The sequence below is a fragment of the Panthera tigris genome, chromosome C1, assembly GCF_018350195.1.
Source record: "Panthera tigris isolate Pti1 chromosome C1, P.tigris_Pti1_mat1.1, whole genome shotgun sequence".
Classification (NCBI taxonomy): Eukaryota; Metazoa; Chordata; class Mammalia; order Carnivora; family Felidae; genus Panthera; species Panthera tigris.
Window position 1 is genome coordinate 137,540,659 of NC_056667.1, and position 18,339 is coordinate 137,558,997.

At 37.4% G+C, this 18,339-nt stretch overlaps 1 protein-coding gene across 1 annotated transcript in view; it reads left to right on the plus strand.

Annotated features, from left to right (window-relative positions):
• Window positions 1–5,126: 5,126 nt before the first annotated feature.
• The window catches only part of ACVR2A (activin A receptor type 2A), an 81,019-nt gene continuing 67,806 nt past the window's right edge, over window positions 5,127–18,339 (plus strand). The window contains exon 1 of the mRNA XM_042994408.1: window positions 5,127–5,343. Coding sequence (XP_042850342.1) covers window positions 5,289–5,343 — 55 coding nt within the window. The 5' untranslated portion in view covers window positions 5,127–5,288. The remainder of the gene's footprint in view (window positions 5,344–18,339) is intronic.

Here is an 18,339-nt window from a genome sequence, read left to right on the forward strand (position 1 = left end):
GTCTATAAGATATTGCATGGTCTGGGGCCTGAATTCCTGTTTCTCCTTATTCATACCACTGTCTTCATAGCCATGAGATCCTCTTTTCAATTTCTGGAATACATTATAGGCTTTGTACATACTGTTCCTCCTTAACTAGCTCGATTCATGGCTATCTCCTTTTCGTCTTGTGGGTTCAGTTTAAATACGACTTCCTTAGTAGGTCCTTCCTGATTTATTCTAAATAATGCCTTTTTTCCTCTCCAGTTCCACCACTCTTCCTTATCTCAGCACCCTGTCTGCTTTTATACATAATCTTTCCCACTTGACAATTACTTGTTTACTTGCTATTTTTCCATCTTCCTTATGATACTGTAAGCTCAATGAGGGAAGAGATGATATCCACTTCTTTTATCATTATACAACCAACACCTAGGACAGACCCTGTAGCTAATAATTACTTGTGGAATAAATGAATACCACAGATAAAGATGGACAATGTGATGAAAATGACTGATTCTTATGCAGTCTTGCATTAGAGACAATTTTAGGGCCATAACCATCAAAGCTTTATTTAAGATCTTAAACATTTGTTAAAATGGATGGAAAGCACTATTTTTGAGACAGTCTTAGGTATATAGCCTATTTTCCACTCCAGTCCTTTCAAATGATCTATGGTGATTTTCCCATCTATGAGACTTTTATAAAATACAATAAAACTAAATTGCTAAAAACACGAAATAAAAAAAACAAAATATAAGCCCGATTATTTTTAACTTCCACAGACTTAACATTATTCTTTAAGTTTCTATAAAACTTTTTAATTGAATGTTGTCAATGTCTATGCCAATCGCATTGAAGATCATAACAAAGAGTTTGAGCCAACGCTGGTTTGAGAACTGCATTTTTGAGTAGTGTTGTTTTACTCCAACTTGAATGAATGACTGGGGTCATTGGGATTGATTTATTCACTATATCTCAAAGCACATGTAGCCTTTGTTATAGAAAGAGGAGTTGAAAACCATTAGAAGTAAAATAGAAAACAAAATAAAAGCCATAAGATGTATAACATAGGCATACAATTTAGAAATAAAAGTTAGAAAATTAGTTGAAAAAAAGTTATAAAACTATGAAAACAGAAAACTAAATCCCTGTAGTCATGAATATAAATTGGAGGGTGGGAAAATACCTCTGGATTTTGAAGGACATGAGAGTGGGAGAAAAGTCAAAATTTACCCTTGGGATGTTACACAAGAACCAGTTGGTTGTTGAGGATTCTATTACTACTGGTTAGTATAGCCTTTTTATCAAAGTGCTGGATACATTATTTCCACCACAGCTAGTATTTCCTAACTTTCCTAACTCATTTTCCTGCCTTAAAATATTCTGCCTTCATGTTTTGTCCCACGTCCATTCCCACATCTATATTCTCATTATTTCCTCCCCTTACACCCCACCATTGACATACTGCAATGCTATGCCTAGATCTAAGTAAAAAGAGAGGAGTAGCAGTAGCAAAAGCTAGGATATGGGGAATTTCATTTCCACCTTGAGCATTTAGGGAGAGGAGAATGTTCATAGAAGATATGCTATTATTTGCCTTCCTTTGACTTACCAAGTTACCAAGATTTTCCCCATGTACTATGCTTTACAGCATTGGTATATGAAAAATTCATTACTTATGCCACTTCAGGAACATCCATGTTATCTGAACACAGGAGAAGACTTTTATAGTACCTTTATAGTATACTTTCACATAGTTACACAAATATATACTTTTAGAGTATATCGAAAGCAGCAGAAATATTTTTAAATCCTTCATCTTAGGGAAATTCAACATCCTTCATACTCCAAAGAATTTAGTCATTTTACTGACGATAAAGGAAGAGAGATCTGGCATGTCTATGCTTAATTTATATGTGGCTGTTGGTATGTCCAAAGGCAAGTGAGTACATTACAGTGGGTTTCTTCACAATATATGGCATACCACCCAATCTCAAAGGTACGTTCAAATCTGACCTAATTCAATTCCAGCTCTATTTCAGAGCTGAAGATTTAAACTTACTCCATACCTTTTAGAGCCATATGAGTTTCTAGCATAAAAAATCAATTGTCCTTTATTTTGGAAGCAGTCTATGACACTTGTTTATCTCTGTATCCTCATCTAGCCAACATACACTTGAATTTCTAGATTGAATTGGCCTTTCAAGATTCCTCCAGCTGGGAAAAACTTGCAGTTCAATTGAACTTCTTGTCTGAACTCTGGACTTGAAATTCCAGCATTAGAGTGAATAGAAGACCAGGTCTCAGGCATGGAGATTGAGTGGTGTTAGCTAAAGATGTTTAATACATAATTGTCTAATGCTCTGGCAGACCAGAATTCATGTTTCCTTTCCCTTTCTTCTCCTTCCTTCCTTTCTTCCTCAGTTTGTGCAGATTGCACTGTTAGGGAGGTGTTGGATACGTAGATTAACAAAAAGTGATTCCAGAAATAGGAAAGAAAGAGGGGCAGTAGGGTTAGCTGCAGCTACCTTTGTCTTCTTTTTAACCTTTGGAATTCCAGTGGGAATTAGTCACATTCTCTCATGTTTTACTAGGTTAAATTATTTTTGAATTTTTAAAAATATACAGAGGATGGGGGATTTTAAGAACAAAATAGGTAACTACTGTTACTGGATATTAATAACTTCTCCCATGGGGTTAAACTCTTTATTAGAGAAGAATAGTCTTCTAGTGTGTAAGTGGACTTGTTGCTCCTCTTTCATACTACAGAAAAATAATTTCCACCTTCTCTTACATTCTTTTACTGGCAAATTTAGGTGGTTAGATAAGGAATATATTTTCAAGTTTTAGTCCTATTACTGGTTATTCCAGTTATTCCACTTGCTCTGATTTCACAATTCAAGAAATATGGAAGTGATGCAGAGATAAGACAACAGTGAGGCCTGATCCAGGGTATAACCGACATCAAATTCCTGAATGAATTAAATACACTCTTCGCTTCCAGAAACATTAGTGGCAACTTTTAGTGCAACTGGAGAATGCAAGAAGGTTTATATTTATTCCTCTGACCAGCTCATAAAGTTCAGAGAATTACATAATATGAGATCATTTAGACACCCTGAAGACCAACTTGGGACTTTTCTTAACTCTTGCACAATATCAGTCAAATTCTGAGCACCACAACTTGAGAACTGGAAATCTTGGAGAGAGTTTAAAGAGTCACAATAATTACTAATAACCTTGACAAGTTGTAGAAATGGGCAGATAATTACAGGATGAACTTAATAGACAGAAATATAGAGTAATTTAGAGGAAGAGAAAAATAAAATGTGAATACAAGGGAGAAGGCTTGGCTTTGTGGGAAAAATGTGGGAATCAGTAAACCACCAGTAAAACATGAGTTAGCCGTACAGTACAGTTGTTTTATTATTCTTTATTAATAAACCCCCAAATTTATAGAATACACGCAAGAATATTGCACTTAAAAAAAGGCAATAATCCCCTAGTCATCCATACAATTATACACCTATCACATGCTAGACACTTTGAGTGCAGGCATAATAAAATGGAGAAGACGTAAGATTCCTACCTTCACGGAGCTCGCTAAAGTGTGGTAAATGAGAAAGGTAGTACCTTTAATACTGTTTTAAGTTTGTATTTTGTAGCCAACTTCAAGTATAGCAAATACTGTGAGTTCCTTGAGGTAGGGATCCTGTTTTTGCATTTAGGATCCATTCCGTGCCTCCAGCACAGCACCTTGTAAGCCATCAACTCGTATTAAGGGGTAAAAATAAGTCCTAAAAGAACTAAAATTTGAAAAAGTAAATACTTGTCTGACCATCAAACATGTCGATCGAAATCAGGTTTCCTCTTCGGCACGTAATAAGTATTTACGAACCTATTACGTGGAGAAGAGTTCTCAACACAATGCTTTGTGTATAAAAGGGATGGTGGGAATGCACTCAAATTGCACACGGTGATAACTGCCATGGATATCCTGACCGGGTTGACAGCCCATCCTCCACGAGTTTTTCCCCTTCTTTTTTAGCCAAAAGACAAAACGCTTAAGCAGTAGCTACAGGGTTGGGACGCGGAGCTAAGACTGGGGGCACAGACACCAGCTCGCGCGCACTGAGCTCCGCTCGGACTGGCTCACCCCGGCTTCCCCCGCGCCTCCGTGCGGACGAGGCGTCCCCCCAGAGGAAAGACAGGGTGCCGCAGACGCCCGTCGGAGTCACTGGCCACCCGCCCTGCCTCAGGCTCCTGTTCCTCTTGGGCTCCCACTGATCTTGCGAATGTACGCTCCAAAGAGACCAGCGGGGTGCGCGAGTAGAAAACCAGGCGCTCCAGGTCCCCGATCGCATCCAGTCACCCACCCACTCGAGCCCCGCAGCCCAGCAGGCCCAGCAGGCCGGACGCCGAGGCCTCGCGGTATCGAGCCTCCATCCGCCCCGCCTCCTCGCCCTCCAGCCGGCCCCGCCCTCGCACTCACCCCTCCCCCGCTCCCGCCTCGCTTCCCCGACAATCTCCTCGCGCTCCCGGCCCGGCACGCGCGCTGCGCCCGGCCGCCGCTGCCGCCGCCGCCGTCGCCGCCGCCGCGGCGGAGCGTTTCTCCGCGGTGCCTGGCTTCCAGCTTCGGGCCGGAACCGGAAGTCTGGGGGGCGGGGCCGGCGGAGGCCAGGGGACCGAAAACGCGGCCGAGCCCGGAGCCCGGAGCCGGAGCCAGAGCCTGGACCAGAACTTGGCCGCCGCTTGCACCGCTGCCGCCGCCGCCGCCCGCTGCTCCTTCCCCGCGCCGCAGCTGCCTCGGCCGCCACGGCCGTGAGCTCGGCCGTCAGTGGTCCGCGGACTTTGGGTGTCCGGGTTGAAGGTCGGTCCGGACGTCGGACCCAGCTCGGTTCCCGGACTGTCCGGGCGGCAGCGGACGCCGCCGCCTCCTCGTCGCCTCAGCCTGGCGTTTTGTTCCGAGAGACCCAAGAGGCGAGCGGAGCTGACAGTGATTTTGACAGTGATTTAAACCCGCTTTTGTTGTTGTTGGCTTTTCGTTGTTTGGTTTTGTGTGTTGTGCGTGTGTGTGGCGGTTTTTCCCCCGTGGTGCATTTTTTTTTTTTTTTTATTGTTGTGCTCTCTCTTTTTTTTTTTTTTTTTTTTTTTTCTTCTTAACCCCGTGAACGTTTTTTTGGTCGGGGCTTCCGAATATGTTTTATGACGGTTGATTTTACACCAGGAGGTTTGTCTCCGAGGAAGACCCAGGGAACTGGATATCTAGCGAGAACTTCCTACGGATTCCTCGGAGCCTCGGGAAAATGGGAGCTGCTGCAAAGTTGGCGTTTGCCGTCTTTCTTATCTCTTGTTCTTCAGGTAGGTGCATGGAGCCCGGCGCGGCGGGGCTGCTGCTGCTGCTGCCGCTGCCGCCGCTGCTGGCGGCCGCGGTTGTTGTTGGCCGAGGTTGTTGTTGGGTCGGCGAGCTCCAGTGGAGCCTGGGGAGGTTTTCCCCGACCCGGAGCCCCTCGGCTGCGACCCCCCAGGTCTGATTGTGATCTGGAAACCTCCGTGAATTTTTCTCGTCTAGAGTTAGGCTGGCGAACTGATAAGAGTGACTGCTCTGTTGTGGAAGTGAGAAAGTCATGGTTTGTGGCCATAACACTGGATGACAGCGCTGGTTGGGTTGCAGTTAAGCCACAGATACCACAAGTGACAATCTATGCAAAGGTTTGAGAACCGAAAGGCGTTTTCTGGAATGTCATTTACTGTGGCATTCTCCAAAATAAGGGTGTTTTATTTTAATTGTCTTTTAATTAGTGCTTCACCAGTGACTATCACGACAGAGATCAAGCCAGTAGTTACTTAATTTTGACCGTGAGAAACAATGCATCATATCAGCAATTTCATCTGGGTCTCCCTTTACGTTTTCTTCAACTTCACTGTCCAGCAGTGTTAAAAATAGTTGTAGTTGTTGTTGTTGGAGTATTAACAATAACCCAGTGCTGGAGAGGTATGCCTCTGTGTGTTGGTAATGTGCTGGCTTTCAACCACCATTTATGTGCTCTTTTCTGGCATAGATTTTGCTTACCTACGGAATACTTATTTTAAACGCGTTGTATTGAAGCATTGTTTTTGGTTTAGAGCAGCCATTTGAGATTGTTCATACTGTCAAATACACTATAATCATAAAATAGGTTTTGCCCAAGGTTGGAAGAATAATTTGGTCCTTTTATATTTGAAATTTTGATTTTGTGAGAACGTTCTATGCTTGCAACCAGTGGTTGGAAAACTATCTAGTCCTTTGTATTTGAAATTCTGTAAATGAATATATCATCTAGCTCAAAGGTGCAAATGTACACAACAGGAGAGTTTGTTTGATAGATGAAACAATTTTAAAGTCACAATGGATCTGTTTATCATAAAATTCAATATTCAGTTACTAGGTTGTGACAGAATTATAGGGGGGGGGAAACGAATTGACAGGTTTCATGGCCATGTCTTTATCTCGTTTGCTACAGGGAAATTAGAGGGTGTTAGTCTTTTCTTTGTGTACCTCTGTGGTGTGTGTGTGTGTCCATCCTCCCAACCCTCCCCCCCCCCCTTTAATAGAATCTTTTGTAATGTATAGAATTTTGCTGAATGGTACATTTCCTTGTGGTTAATAAATGGATAAAGTCTAGTCTTATGTCTGTAGTGGTATTGATCAGTTCCGGGTGGGCTAAATGTGTTGTGAAATGGCGATCATTGCCAGAGATTAACCAAAGAATCATGTCTGTTTAAATGGAAGAAGGAACATGCTTAAGGCAGGCTGACAGTTCTTTTTGTGCACGGTTTGGGGAGGAAGATAAACAATGGTGTCTCTGAAATGAATGAATACCTTGATAACATTAAACCTTTTGCTTTTGTGACATGACTTAACTGTGTAGTTTTTATTTTTCCCGTAGTACTCTTTATCCTGTGTTCTGTATGTTCTGGTTGGTAAACTCCTCTTGTTCAAATCCCTTTCTCTGATCTCCTGCCCTTGAGGAGGAGGGGCATCATGGCCACTGACCAAGGAATTGTGGACATTATTCCCTCCCAAACCCACCTGAGTCACACTAATTGGTGAAGGAGGTTATTCTTGAGCAGTCTCAAGGTATTACTTCTGGAAAAGCACGCTGTCGCTACAGATCTTACAGCTTCCTCTGCTTGGTTTGGAAGTAAAAAGAATTGAGCATTAGTTTTTTTGTAGGATCGTTTTAACTGGGCCAAGAGGTTAATAACTAAAATTTTAAAATACAGTAATTTTGTTGCTCTAGAGCATATATATATATATATATATATAGCACACAGAATTACATAAAATTGCTACTAAATATTGTTGCATAGTTTATTTTTCAAATAAAAATTCCTAGTTGAACTAAAATATAATTCTACTGAAGATCATTGAAATCATCTGAAAGACTTTAATCCATGTTTATGTATGAAGATTTTTAGTACTTAAAATATCTGATTTTTTTAAAAGGCTTTTGTTATGAATCAAATATACTCTAAAAATTATTATGTTTCTTTTCCTAATTGATTTTTCTGTGTAATATGTAAATTTGGCATGCTGGAAGCATGAGGATGGCTATTTTTATGTGAATTAAAAAATTTTTCAAGTTGTCAGTTTTTAGTTTCTGGATTTTTTTTTTTTTTAAGCAAATGAGAAATGGTGGTAAAGAGCTCTTGTGTTTCAGGATTTTTGGATGGACGTTTATTGTTTTCTTTAGTATTTTGTGGACTTTGATTTTTCGGTTTCTATCCTGTGTTATATATACTGGAGACTGATTTTGCAGACTGATTTTGCATATTCTGCGTTCTTGTAGAATATGGCCAAATATGTAATTTCTTTCTGTAATTCCAGGGGAAACATTTTGGAGTTTTTCCTTCATCCTCAAATGCCTTCAGCTTCCTTTTGTATTTGAATTTTTTCATTCTCCTTATCTTTCCTCAGATTCTGTTTCAAAACACAGATCTATTTCTTAGATTTTTATTTGTATGTTTTTAAAGCATTGTGGTTAATTTGTATCTTTCTTCATAATTCCTTAAACTGTGAAGCTGAGTTTAATACTTGTTCTAGTACTTAGGTTTATCCTACCTAGAATGATGCAGCTATTGTGGCATTTGAATTGTACTGTATAAGTAGAGAATTTGTTTGGATTTCTGTGAGAGCTGAAGGAGTCTGGTCCATATATTCCATGAAATAAGAACTGGAAATAAAGTAATTATCTGCATTTCCTTCACTTCAGTTAGACAATACTGTGTGTGTGTGTGTGTGTGTGTGTGTGTGTGTGGGGCCCGTGTGTGTATGTGTGTGTGTGTGTGTGTGTGTGTGCGGCCCGTGTGTGTTTCTGTGAGTGAGTGTATGTGCAGTTGGAGGGAGAATTGGCAGTACAGTGAATCTTCTGGGACTCTTCTGAACTTTGGCTAACAAGTGATAGATATTAAATGCTTTGTTTTCTACAGGCAGAATCTCTTAAATCTAGTCTGTGATCAAATTCAAATATAATATATTGGAACATTAAGACCATAAGAGAAACAAAATAAACTCTCTCTCTCCTACTAATTCATTTTGATTTTTTTTCTAAGACAGTAGTTCTCAAGCTTGGGTGTCTTTTGCTCCTTGCCCCTGCACCTCTCCCCCCAGGGGGCCTTTGAAGACATTTTTCCTTGTCACAATTGTGGGGGAGGGTGTGCTACTAGCATCTAGTGGGTAAAGGGCAGGGATTCTGCTAATCATCTCATAATGAACAGGACAGCCTTCCGAAGTGAAGGGTTATCTGGCTCAAAATGTCAATAGTATTGACAATAAGAAGGCTTATTTTAAACTTTTCATTTTTGAAAGCATGGGTATATTAGTAAAAGGGCTTTGCTTTCCTCTCCCACGGTCAATCATCCAAATTTTACAAGTACATGTTATTGATCTCCAGGTGACCTTGTATTGAGAGCTTTCATCTTTTATCTTTTAAAATTAGAATGATTATATTAGAGAAACAGACTATAGGTATGCACATTATTTCATCTTATTATACTTTAATGAAAATATTTTGTTGACTTACGAATAAACTCTCCAATCACTTTGCTATGATGGAGAGTCCATGAAGACTGTATATTCATGAATAGGATGAATGATTGGTCAAGGTATCAAGTTTAATTATATTTGCTTTTGATCCAGTAGTGTCTTTGCTGTAATAATCATCTTTAAGGATATTTCCTTTTATCCTTATTAAAATCAGTGTCTGGACTGTGTGGTGGCAACAGGATTATGTGTGAGAGAAAGAGATGAACATGGTGCCTGTAAGTTTTATATGGAAGAAATATGTTTACTGTTAAATGTCTGTGAAAGGTTTCAGAGTATAAATTCAGGGTTTTTTAAAAGGGTATTTCATCTTTTTTAGATAACTTTAATTTGAAGAAATATTTATTTATTTTTGAGAGAGAGCGAGCGTGTGTTGTGTGTGTGTGTGTGTGTGTGTGTGCGCGCGCGTGCATGCGCGAGCAGCGGAAAGCAGAGAGAGAGGGAGAGAGAGAATTTTAAGCAGGCTCCACACTGTGTGTGGAGCCCAACGTGGACTCCATCTCATGACCCTAAGATCATGACCTGAGCTGAAATCAAGAGTCAGACGCTGGACTGAGCAACCCACGTGCCCCAATTTGAAGAAACTTTTAAAGTAGTTTCTTAATTACATAATTTTCTGAAGAACCATTGGCTGGGTTTTGGTTATCATTAGGCTCATGTAGGGTATACTAATTAATATTCTGTGCTCTATCACAGACCCTTGTCCTTTTTAAGGTTAAAATTTGACCATAATTAATAAGTGCTTACTTTGTTTTGAAATCTGGTTTTAAGGAAGTTAACCAGCCAGGTAAGGATTAAAGTGAAAAAGTTTAAGTGGCACTACACCAGTGAAAGGAAAAATTCTGAAATCTCTCCCACAACAAGTATGCAAATACGCCTTATACTATCTTTGTAACACTTCCCCATACATATATATCTCTGGTACTATTGACATTTTTACCTTTTGGGTTTACCAGACTCCTTGTTTCATGAGAAGTAAAGCATAACTAAACCAAATGAGATTTTAATAATCTCTAAATGTTCCTTTAGATTCTAAAACTATTTTGTTGCTTTTTTACTTTTGTAAGTAGTGTACTCTCATATCTCATCTTTGGTGTCTCAGAAATCTGTGATTTAAATTTGTCTTTTCATGCTCTTTTATGTTGCTACTTGTCAAAGTAAGGTTAGCAGTGTTTGATATTGGGGTCACTAGTACTCCTTCACTTTTTCTTCCATATTCTGTAACTTATAATCTCTTCTGTTCCCTTTCCACTTTCTGCCTTCTTTGTTTACTCTCTTCCCGGCCCGCTCCCCACTGTTCCTTCTGTACTTCCCTAAACTATAGGCTGCTTGCTTGTGGAACCCACTTGTTGCTTAGCATCAGGGGTGGCTCAAGAGGGCACACCCATGGTTTAAATGAAAACAGGTTCAATTTAGGATGTTTGAGAATTAACCAGATAGTCTTTTCCACTGTTCTTTAAATTGTTGGTTTCTGGAATACCACACACACACACACACACACACACACACACACACACTTACACTTGGGAGTAGTGTTACTCTCTTGGAATCAAATGACCTGAACTGTAGATTGCTCTTACACCCTTTTTAATATTCTGGTTTTCTTTAACTCTTTGTTTTTTTCAGAAAGTCTGTCTTTTGTTACTATTCATTCATCATCTCTGGTTAAGCCAAAATTTGACCAGACCAGAGAATATATTTATTGCTACAGCTGGAACCACATCAGACTTCCTCTGTGGTAGATTTAATTTTGTTAGGTTATGATAGTCATGTCTAGACAGAACATTGATTTCAAATTGACTATTGAACATGAAAGTTCCAGGAATAGTGTATAGGGGAAGGAGAAGGAGAAGTCAAGAGGTAAGAAAACTACTGTAGATAGCAATTGACTTTCCGTCATTCTCCAACTGGATTTCTGTTAGGCACTTGCATATACCCAAATGCATCTAGTAGTCACATTTAATAAAGGGATCTAAAGGAAATGTATTGTCTTTGAGGTTCGATTTTTAAAAACTGTTAAATGGTGGGCTTAAAGGAAAAAAATCGGAGGTTCTTATGGATACTGGACAAGAATGTGGTTGTGGCGTCAGTGGACTTTGGTTCTGGTGCCTGCACTGCCACTGTCCAGCTCGTTCATCATTTCTCTTACCTGAATTATTGTTGCACTTTTCTAGTTAGGACTACCTAGGATCTTGTCACTACTTCCTCTTCCATTCCATCCACATGTGACTTCCAGATTGATCTCATTAAAAGATAAATCTAAATATGTCACTCCTACTTAAAATGTTTCACTGTGAGTCACCTTTAGCATGAAACCCAAAGTCTTGGAATGGCATGTACTTAGAATGGTGTTTTATCATTGGTTCCTGTATGTTTTCTCTAACATGTTAGTATATTGGTTGGCTAAGGGAGTTATATTTCCCTGGTTTACATCCTGGCTTCACAGTTTAACCTTGGGCAAATCACTTCACTTTTTGTGCTTCAGTTTGTCATCTACAAAATGGGTATATTAACAGTGCCTCCCTGAGAGAGTGATTTGAAGATTAAATATCACATAAATACTAGGTATTCTGATGTGGCTCCTCCTTAGTGTGAGTCCTATATTCCGGCTGTACAAAGTTGACTTGCAGTTTTTTGAATGTGTCCTCCTTTATTGTGTATCAGTATGGTACCTTTGTATATGTTGTTTCTTCGTCCTTTACCTGGCTAACTCCTAAATTTTTACGACTGAGAAATATCCCCTCTTTGGAAGCAGGTTTTTTTTTTGCCACCCAACCCAGATTGAGCTAGTTACTTTCTATTCTTCTAAATGATCTTGATTCCAGCAATTATTGCAAATGTTTATTTGCCTGTATACACTTTAGACTATGAGCTCTCCGAAGACCTCTTTATCTACAGACCCAGTCCTAGAATCTGGCACACATTAGGTGCTGAGCAAATGTTTAGTGAATGAATGAAGTGAAATTTTTTAATTTCTGGGCCTGAATTTTCTTTTATGTACTAAAGCAATAAACTTGGATTAATTATTCCTGAACTTTTTTTCTGTCTCTAAAAGCTTTATGATTCTATAATCCTAAGGTTAGAGTTTAATAGTGATATTTTATTAAGAAAAAATGATTTTGCTGGTTGTTGTTTTGCTGCTGTCCTTAAGTTCTCTTCATTTTTTTGAAATGCTGTGTTTCTGATCCTTAGACTAAATATTTTAATGTAATTGGAATTGCAGAGATATCGAAGGCATCTTAGAGAGAATCAAGTTCTGTGACTTTCAGCTTTTTTGACTATAACTCACAATAAGAAATGACACATTGCATCATGACTCAGTTCCCTTAAACATAAATATGTATATGTATTAGAAATATTTTTGTGAACTTGTACTATGTGTAAGACTTTTATTTATTTTTATATTCTATTTCACTATTTTTTTTGTTGTGATCCATTAATTAATTCAGTGATCAACTAATGGGTTCTAACCTCCTAAGAAATAGTGACCTACCTAGCTCAACAATTCCTTATTCTCTCCACCCAATATTCTGACTAGAGAAGGAAACTACAAAGTAAATATGTGCAGTGAAAAATATGGGAGCTGAAAAATGTGCTCATTATTTAATCTACAATAGAGAATGTGTACTTATGTACAGAATATAGGGAAAACTCTTCCTAAGGGAGAACATGGACCTGCTCTGTCTAAGCTGTTTTCTCTTCTGGATTCGCAGGATAAATTAAGCACACATAAAGGTGTTAAAACAAAATTAGATTGTAATTTTGAAGAGTTCAGATTCCCCCTCCCCCCCCCCCCCCCCCCACCAAGAAAGGCTTGCTGGAGGACATAGATAGATCCTAATAATAGGGAAAAAAAATAATCTTGGCAGGTAGTTGAGAGGGATGTTCATCTTAATATGAAGGAAAATGTACAAAATAGTATCATTAACACAGAGAACATTTGACAGTAAACCTGACCATGATGGAAGGCAAGTTGAAATGAAGGAATTTTGACTATAAGGAAGAGATTTATGAGATGAGAAGATGTTTATAATTGCTTGAAGAAGTAAAACAATCTTAGTCAAGGGGGTTCAATCAGATGAAAGGTAATTAAAACTAAGAGGGGATAGGAGTGGATGATACAGATCTTGAGGATGTTTCAAATATATAAAAATGTGGAATATAGAAGAGCAATTTGGTAGCACTACTAAATAAAATTGGTAAGGAAATAAACCAGGAGAAAATAGGGTGCATTTTCATAACTAAAGAGATTCTAAAGACAGATACAGATTTAGATTATAAGCACAAATGAAAATACAGATATAGATTTGGAATAATAAGAGTACATAGGAAACGTGAGTATGTGTGATATTCTTTTACAGGGGCAGAGACACTGTGTGATGGAAAAGTCTTCATTGTATAGTTAAAGAATTCTAAGCACTCGTGGCTCAATATGTTGTTTGTATTTAAATAATGGTCAGATTACAGTAATTGCAATTATTGCTCATGCTGGCCATTCAGATTATATTCTTTGAAATCTTCGTGAGGCATTTTCCTCACAGTAGATCTTGGTTCTGTATAAGTAGATTTAGAAACTTTTCTGACTGACTTGATATATGCTGTTCATGTCTGAATCCTAAACCTTTTCAATATCATTCTTTTGGACTAGATAAAAGCACTTTTTTCTTCAGTTAACTATTTTCTTAGTAGCTCTTGTTACATTGGGAATCATTTTATTCTCTAACTTGCTGAAGAAAAGTAAAGCAATAAGATAATTATTAGAAATTCCCATTAGGGAGTGGTTGCTTTTTAAAAGATTTGAAAAATGAACCATCTTTACATATTGTAATAAAAATAAGCCTATCTATATATAAACCTTTGAGAAAGGAATTTTCCTACTTAAGATTTCGAACTTTATAATATATACTTTATAGAAATGAAACATTTATTAGGAAATATCTGTGGGTCTTCACATCTTTATGACTATACATGATAAGTCAAGCTTGCTCCAAAGCATTATTTTAAGAAACCAGGGCAGGGCAAATTATGAGATCTTGGCAAGTTTCTAAACCTCTTAGATTAATTTTTTAAATTTGTAAACCACGATGTATTAAATGAAGTAACATGCCACATAACAGTAAATGGTTTATAGTAGATGTTACATACACATATTAGCTTCTAACCTGTGTTTAAGTCTTATTTTTAAGAATATAATCTGTAAAAACACTTAAAAATATAGATTCATTTCTTGGAATATGTTTTTTAATTTGCTGGTAAATTACTTATCAGTCAATATGAAATAATATTCTGACTAAATGATTCAGCCAAAGAAAATATCACTAAAGAGTGCCAAATAGGAGCCAGGAAATATCTAGAACATTCAGATAATTTTTTTTTTTTTTTTTTTTATGAAGAGTTCTTTAAGGTCTCCTTGTTCCAGCATGCATTAAAAGGAAACATTGGAGTACATTTTCATTTCTATTTATTGGAATTTAAAATATTTTTCTTAGTTTCACTTAAACCTTAAGTGTTTCAAAATTTTTCATGTAAAAGTAAAGTCTTGAAAGATTCTTAAGTCTCTTATAGGGTAACAGCTGCAAGCTTTGAAAACATAATCATTTAAGTTTTGAGATCAGTATTTTGAATGTGGTATAATATTTTGGACTAAAACTTAAGAGCCTCATTCAAATTCCTACTTTGCTACTTACTCTTCTTTTACCTTGGCAATCACTAAGATTTCATTTTACTCATCTCTAAATTAAAGAGGATGAAATAAGTATTCATTTATTAACAAATATTGAACTACATGCTAGACACCGCTAAGTGCTTGGGATGCAGCACTGAACAAGACAGATATGATTATGTGCTTATGGAGCTTATAGTCTTAAAGTAAGTAGCCAAATGAATAAAAATAATTACAAATCATCATATGAGTTCTGACAGAAACAAACAGGGCCCTGACAGGGTAACTCTTTATTCGCCTCACTTCACATACCACAAATCTCTAGTTACTTAGTTTATCTGCCTATTTACTATCTGCACTTTCCACTACTGGAGTGTACACTCTAAGAGGGGGGTCTCACCTTTATTACAGTACCCTCAGGGGATGCACAGTTTCCAGAACAGAATAGAAAGAAGCTCAGTAAATGTTTGTCTATCTGCCTGAAGAAGTGAATGCAGGCTTGGGACTGGAGAGATAGCCTGGGACCAGATCATGCAGGGGCTTTGATATAATGTGGGAAAGAGTTAGAATAAAATCCAAAGGGCAGTGGGAAGCAGAGTTTTAAGGAGGAACTGGATCTGGGTTATGTGTTAAGATCACTTTGGCAGCTCTCTGGAAAATCTGTTGGAGATATGTAGAAGTGAAGAGGTGAGATTAGGAGGCTGTTACATCAACCTAAACTGGAGAGACTCTCCAAGACCCTTCTAGCTTTGAACATTCTCTGTATTCTAAAACTTGCCTACACTTAGCCAGTCTTCCTCTCAGATTTTCTTAGTCACCTCATATTTGCCCTGCTTATTCCTTAAAAAGAAGGGATAGGCTTATTGTGCACCTGAGGACTTTGAATACAACATCTAAAAAAAAAAAAAAAAAAGAAAACTCTTAAAAAAGAGATAATGAAACACAGACCAGAGTTTATTGAATTTTTGTGGCTAGTGCCTACATTTAGATTTTGTACATCTGCTAATTCATATTCTTATTTACTAACCATTTCTAGTTCTCTGAAATTTTGACTTTACTCCTTTTCATATGCCTATATTTTCACAAGATCACCTCTTTATTGTTTTAAACATGTAACATAGTTACTGTTGGTATGGTTGAAGATTCAGAGGTAGAAACAGCATACTTTGTATCTTAATTCTTAGGAGTTTGATATCTTTACAGGTTATCGAGGTCTTACAATAAAGGCTGAAAGGATAGTTAATACTATGGGTCCTTATTTTTATTCAGGGCTGTGGCCTCTAAGTAGTTAGCTTGAATATTTTTATCTGTGAAAGATTTCAAACCTCTACTGTTGGTAGGAGGGGGAGGTAGTGCTTGGCACAGGGAAATCAACTCTATATTGGCAGAAGTTCAGCAGCAGCATCTCTGACTAGGAAAAACTGTATTATTACACAGAGATAAAACCAGAAGAAACATTAAACTTTACTGAATTTAAAAGTATAATGGTGGCTGCCTCTTTTCATTTGGTTTCTTTCATTATGGAAGCAGGTAAAGCTGTCTTTGGTAAGCCACCTTCTATAAAGAAGTGTAGTTTTACCCTGTAAATATTATAAATAGGTCATTTTATTTATTATTACCTTAAAGTAGTTCTTGAAAAATAACTGGTTTGGTAGGTTTTGTGTTAATTGGTAGTGGAATTTCATAGTGTATTATTTGTGAATAGAAATTGCTAAGTGTTTTTATTTAAGCTAAGACCTGAAACTGCTTGTGTAAGTATACTTTAAAATGGTATGGGGAGAAGTGAAAAGTCAAAGTTAAAAGAGAATGGTAAATAGTGAGCAAAGGCAGTTGTGAGATAACTAACTGATACAAGATAGGCATGATAATAGTAAAGCAATTTGATCAGTAGACATTCAGAAGTAGAGTAAAATGCCTTTCTATGTGATGGGGAAAATGATTAAATAGCTCCTGATCATCCTTTCATTTTACATAAATATTACATAACAAATCCTACCAGCTGACGTTTTTTAATTCTCTTCTTTATTTCTTTAGAGATACATACATCTGGTTTGGCTGTTGAATTAGGAAATTAATTGCTAATTGTTTGTTAAAATGTAAATAGAAACTGCCTGTTTGCTGAGAGGGCTAGAAATAATAGAAACAATTAAATTAGGAGGCTTTAACTGCTGAGAGGGCCTAACAGACAGTCAGGTACTATTTTTTCTAGTAACTGCCTCTATCAGAATGATTTTTTGAGGAATAAGCTATTCAAGCTCATGCTTACTTCTGAAGGATGGAGTAAAATTAAAAGATTAGGGTCAGAGAAGAAGAGTGTTGGTTATACTTTTAACGTTTTGAATCAGTGAAGGGTGGTTTTGATCTTTTGTCCACAGATCTTATCTTTCACTACTACAGCCTTAGAATAACCTCACACCAAGAATTGTAATTCCTAGTTAGCAACATACATTTAGCAGCTTGATTAAACAATATTTTAAAATTAATATCTGGTCTTGTTTTCATTATAGGTAAAGATATCAGCTCACTAAGCCAGAGAGCAGAAGAAATCAGAAGAGCCCAGTCTGTTACAGATTATAGAATTTTCTACCATTGAAACCTGTTGGCCAGTAAGGGTTAGTTAATAGAAATAAAAGCTAATCTTGTTGGTACAAATATAGCTGTTGGTTAAAACAGAATGATTTTCTCAAAAACAAATAGTAGTAAGAACGTTCTTTATCTTAAATTCAGTGAAAGTAATTAATTATGCACTTCTTGGACTGATATAGTAGAAAGAGCAGGCATTCTTAGGGAGAAAATTGGGTGTTGGGCCTTTTTTTTTTAAATCATGGTGTGATATACTGTGTGGATTTGGGAAAATTCCGTAATCTTCATCTGTAAAATGGAGTTTATTACACCCCTACCTTACAGGAGTACAGTGAGGATTAAAGGCTATATACACAAATGCAAGCACACTCACATAATACACTTGAAACTTTTTAAACTTTGAAATATTATTCCAGATATTTGTAATCAATGCAATGACTTTTTTAAGGAAAGCAGTAGAATGCTAGGTTCAAGTGAACTGTAACAGTTTTAAATCAGACTTTGTGATTCTTCATCAGTAGACATTATTTATCTTTACATTGTGAATAAAGAGATTAATTCTACAAAAAACTGAATACACAATAAAATATTAGAGGAATGTATAATCCTTACAGTGACCTTAAAGTCATTGCTTGATATGGCCCTTCTCCAACTTCATCTTTTGCCACCTTATTTGTTCCCACAACAAACCAAGTGCTTTTTATTCCCCCTAGCTTTTGTTTTCACTTGCCTTCCATGAATACTTATGAGGGGGGAACCATCTCTGACTTATTCACTCTAGTTTTCCCAGTGTCTGACACATAAAGAGTGTTTTAAACGATATTTGTGAATGAATGTTGAATCCTTTCAAATACCAAGGAGTTCACAAACTTTTTAGTAAAGTGACAGATAGTAAATATTTTGGGCAGTCTCTTTTGCAACTATTTGCTACTAATTTTAACACAAAAACATTTATAGGCAATACATAAATGAATGAATGTGACTGTGTTCTCAAACCCACAAACCTGAGATCAAGAGTCACATGCTC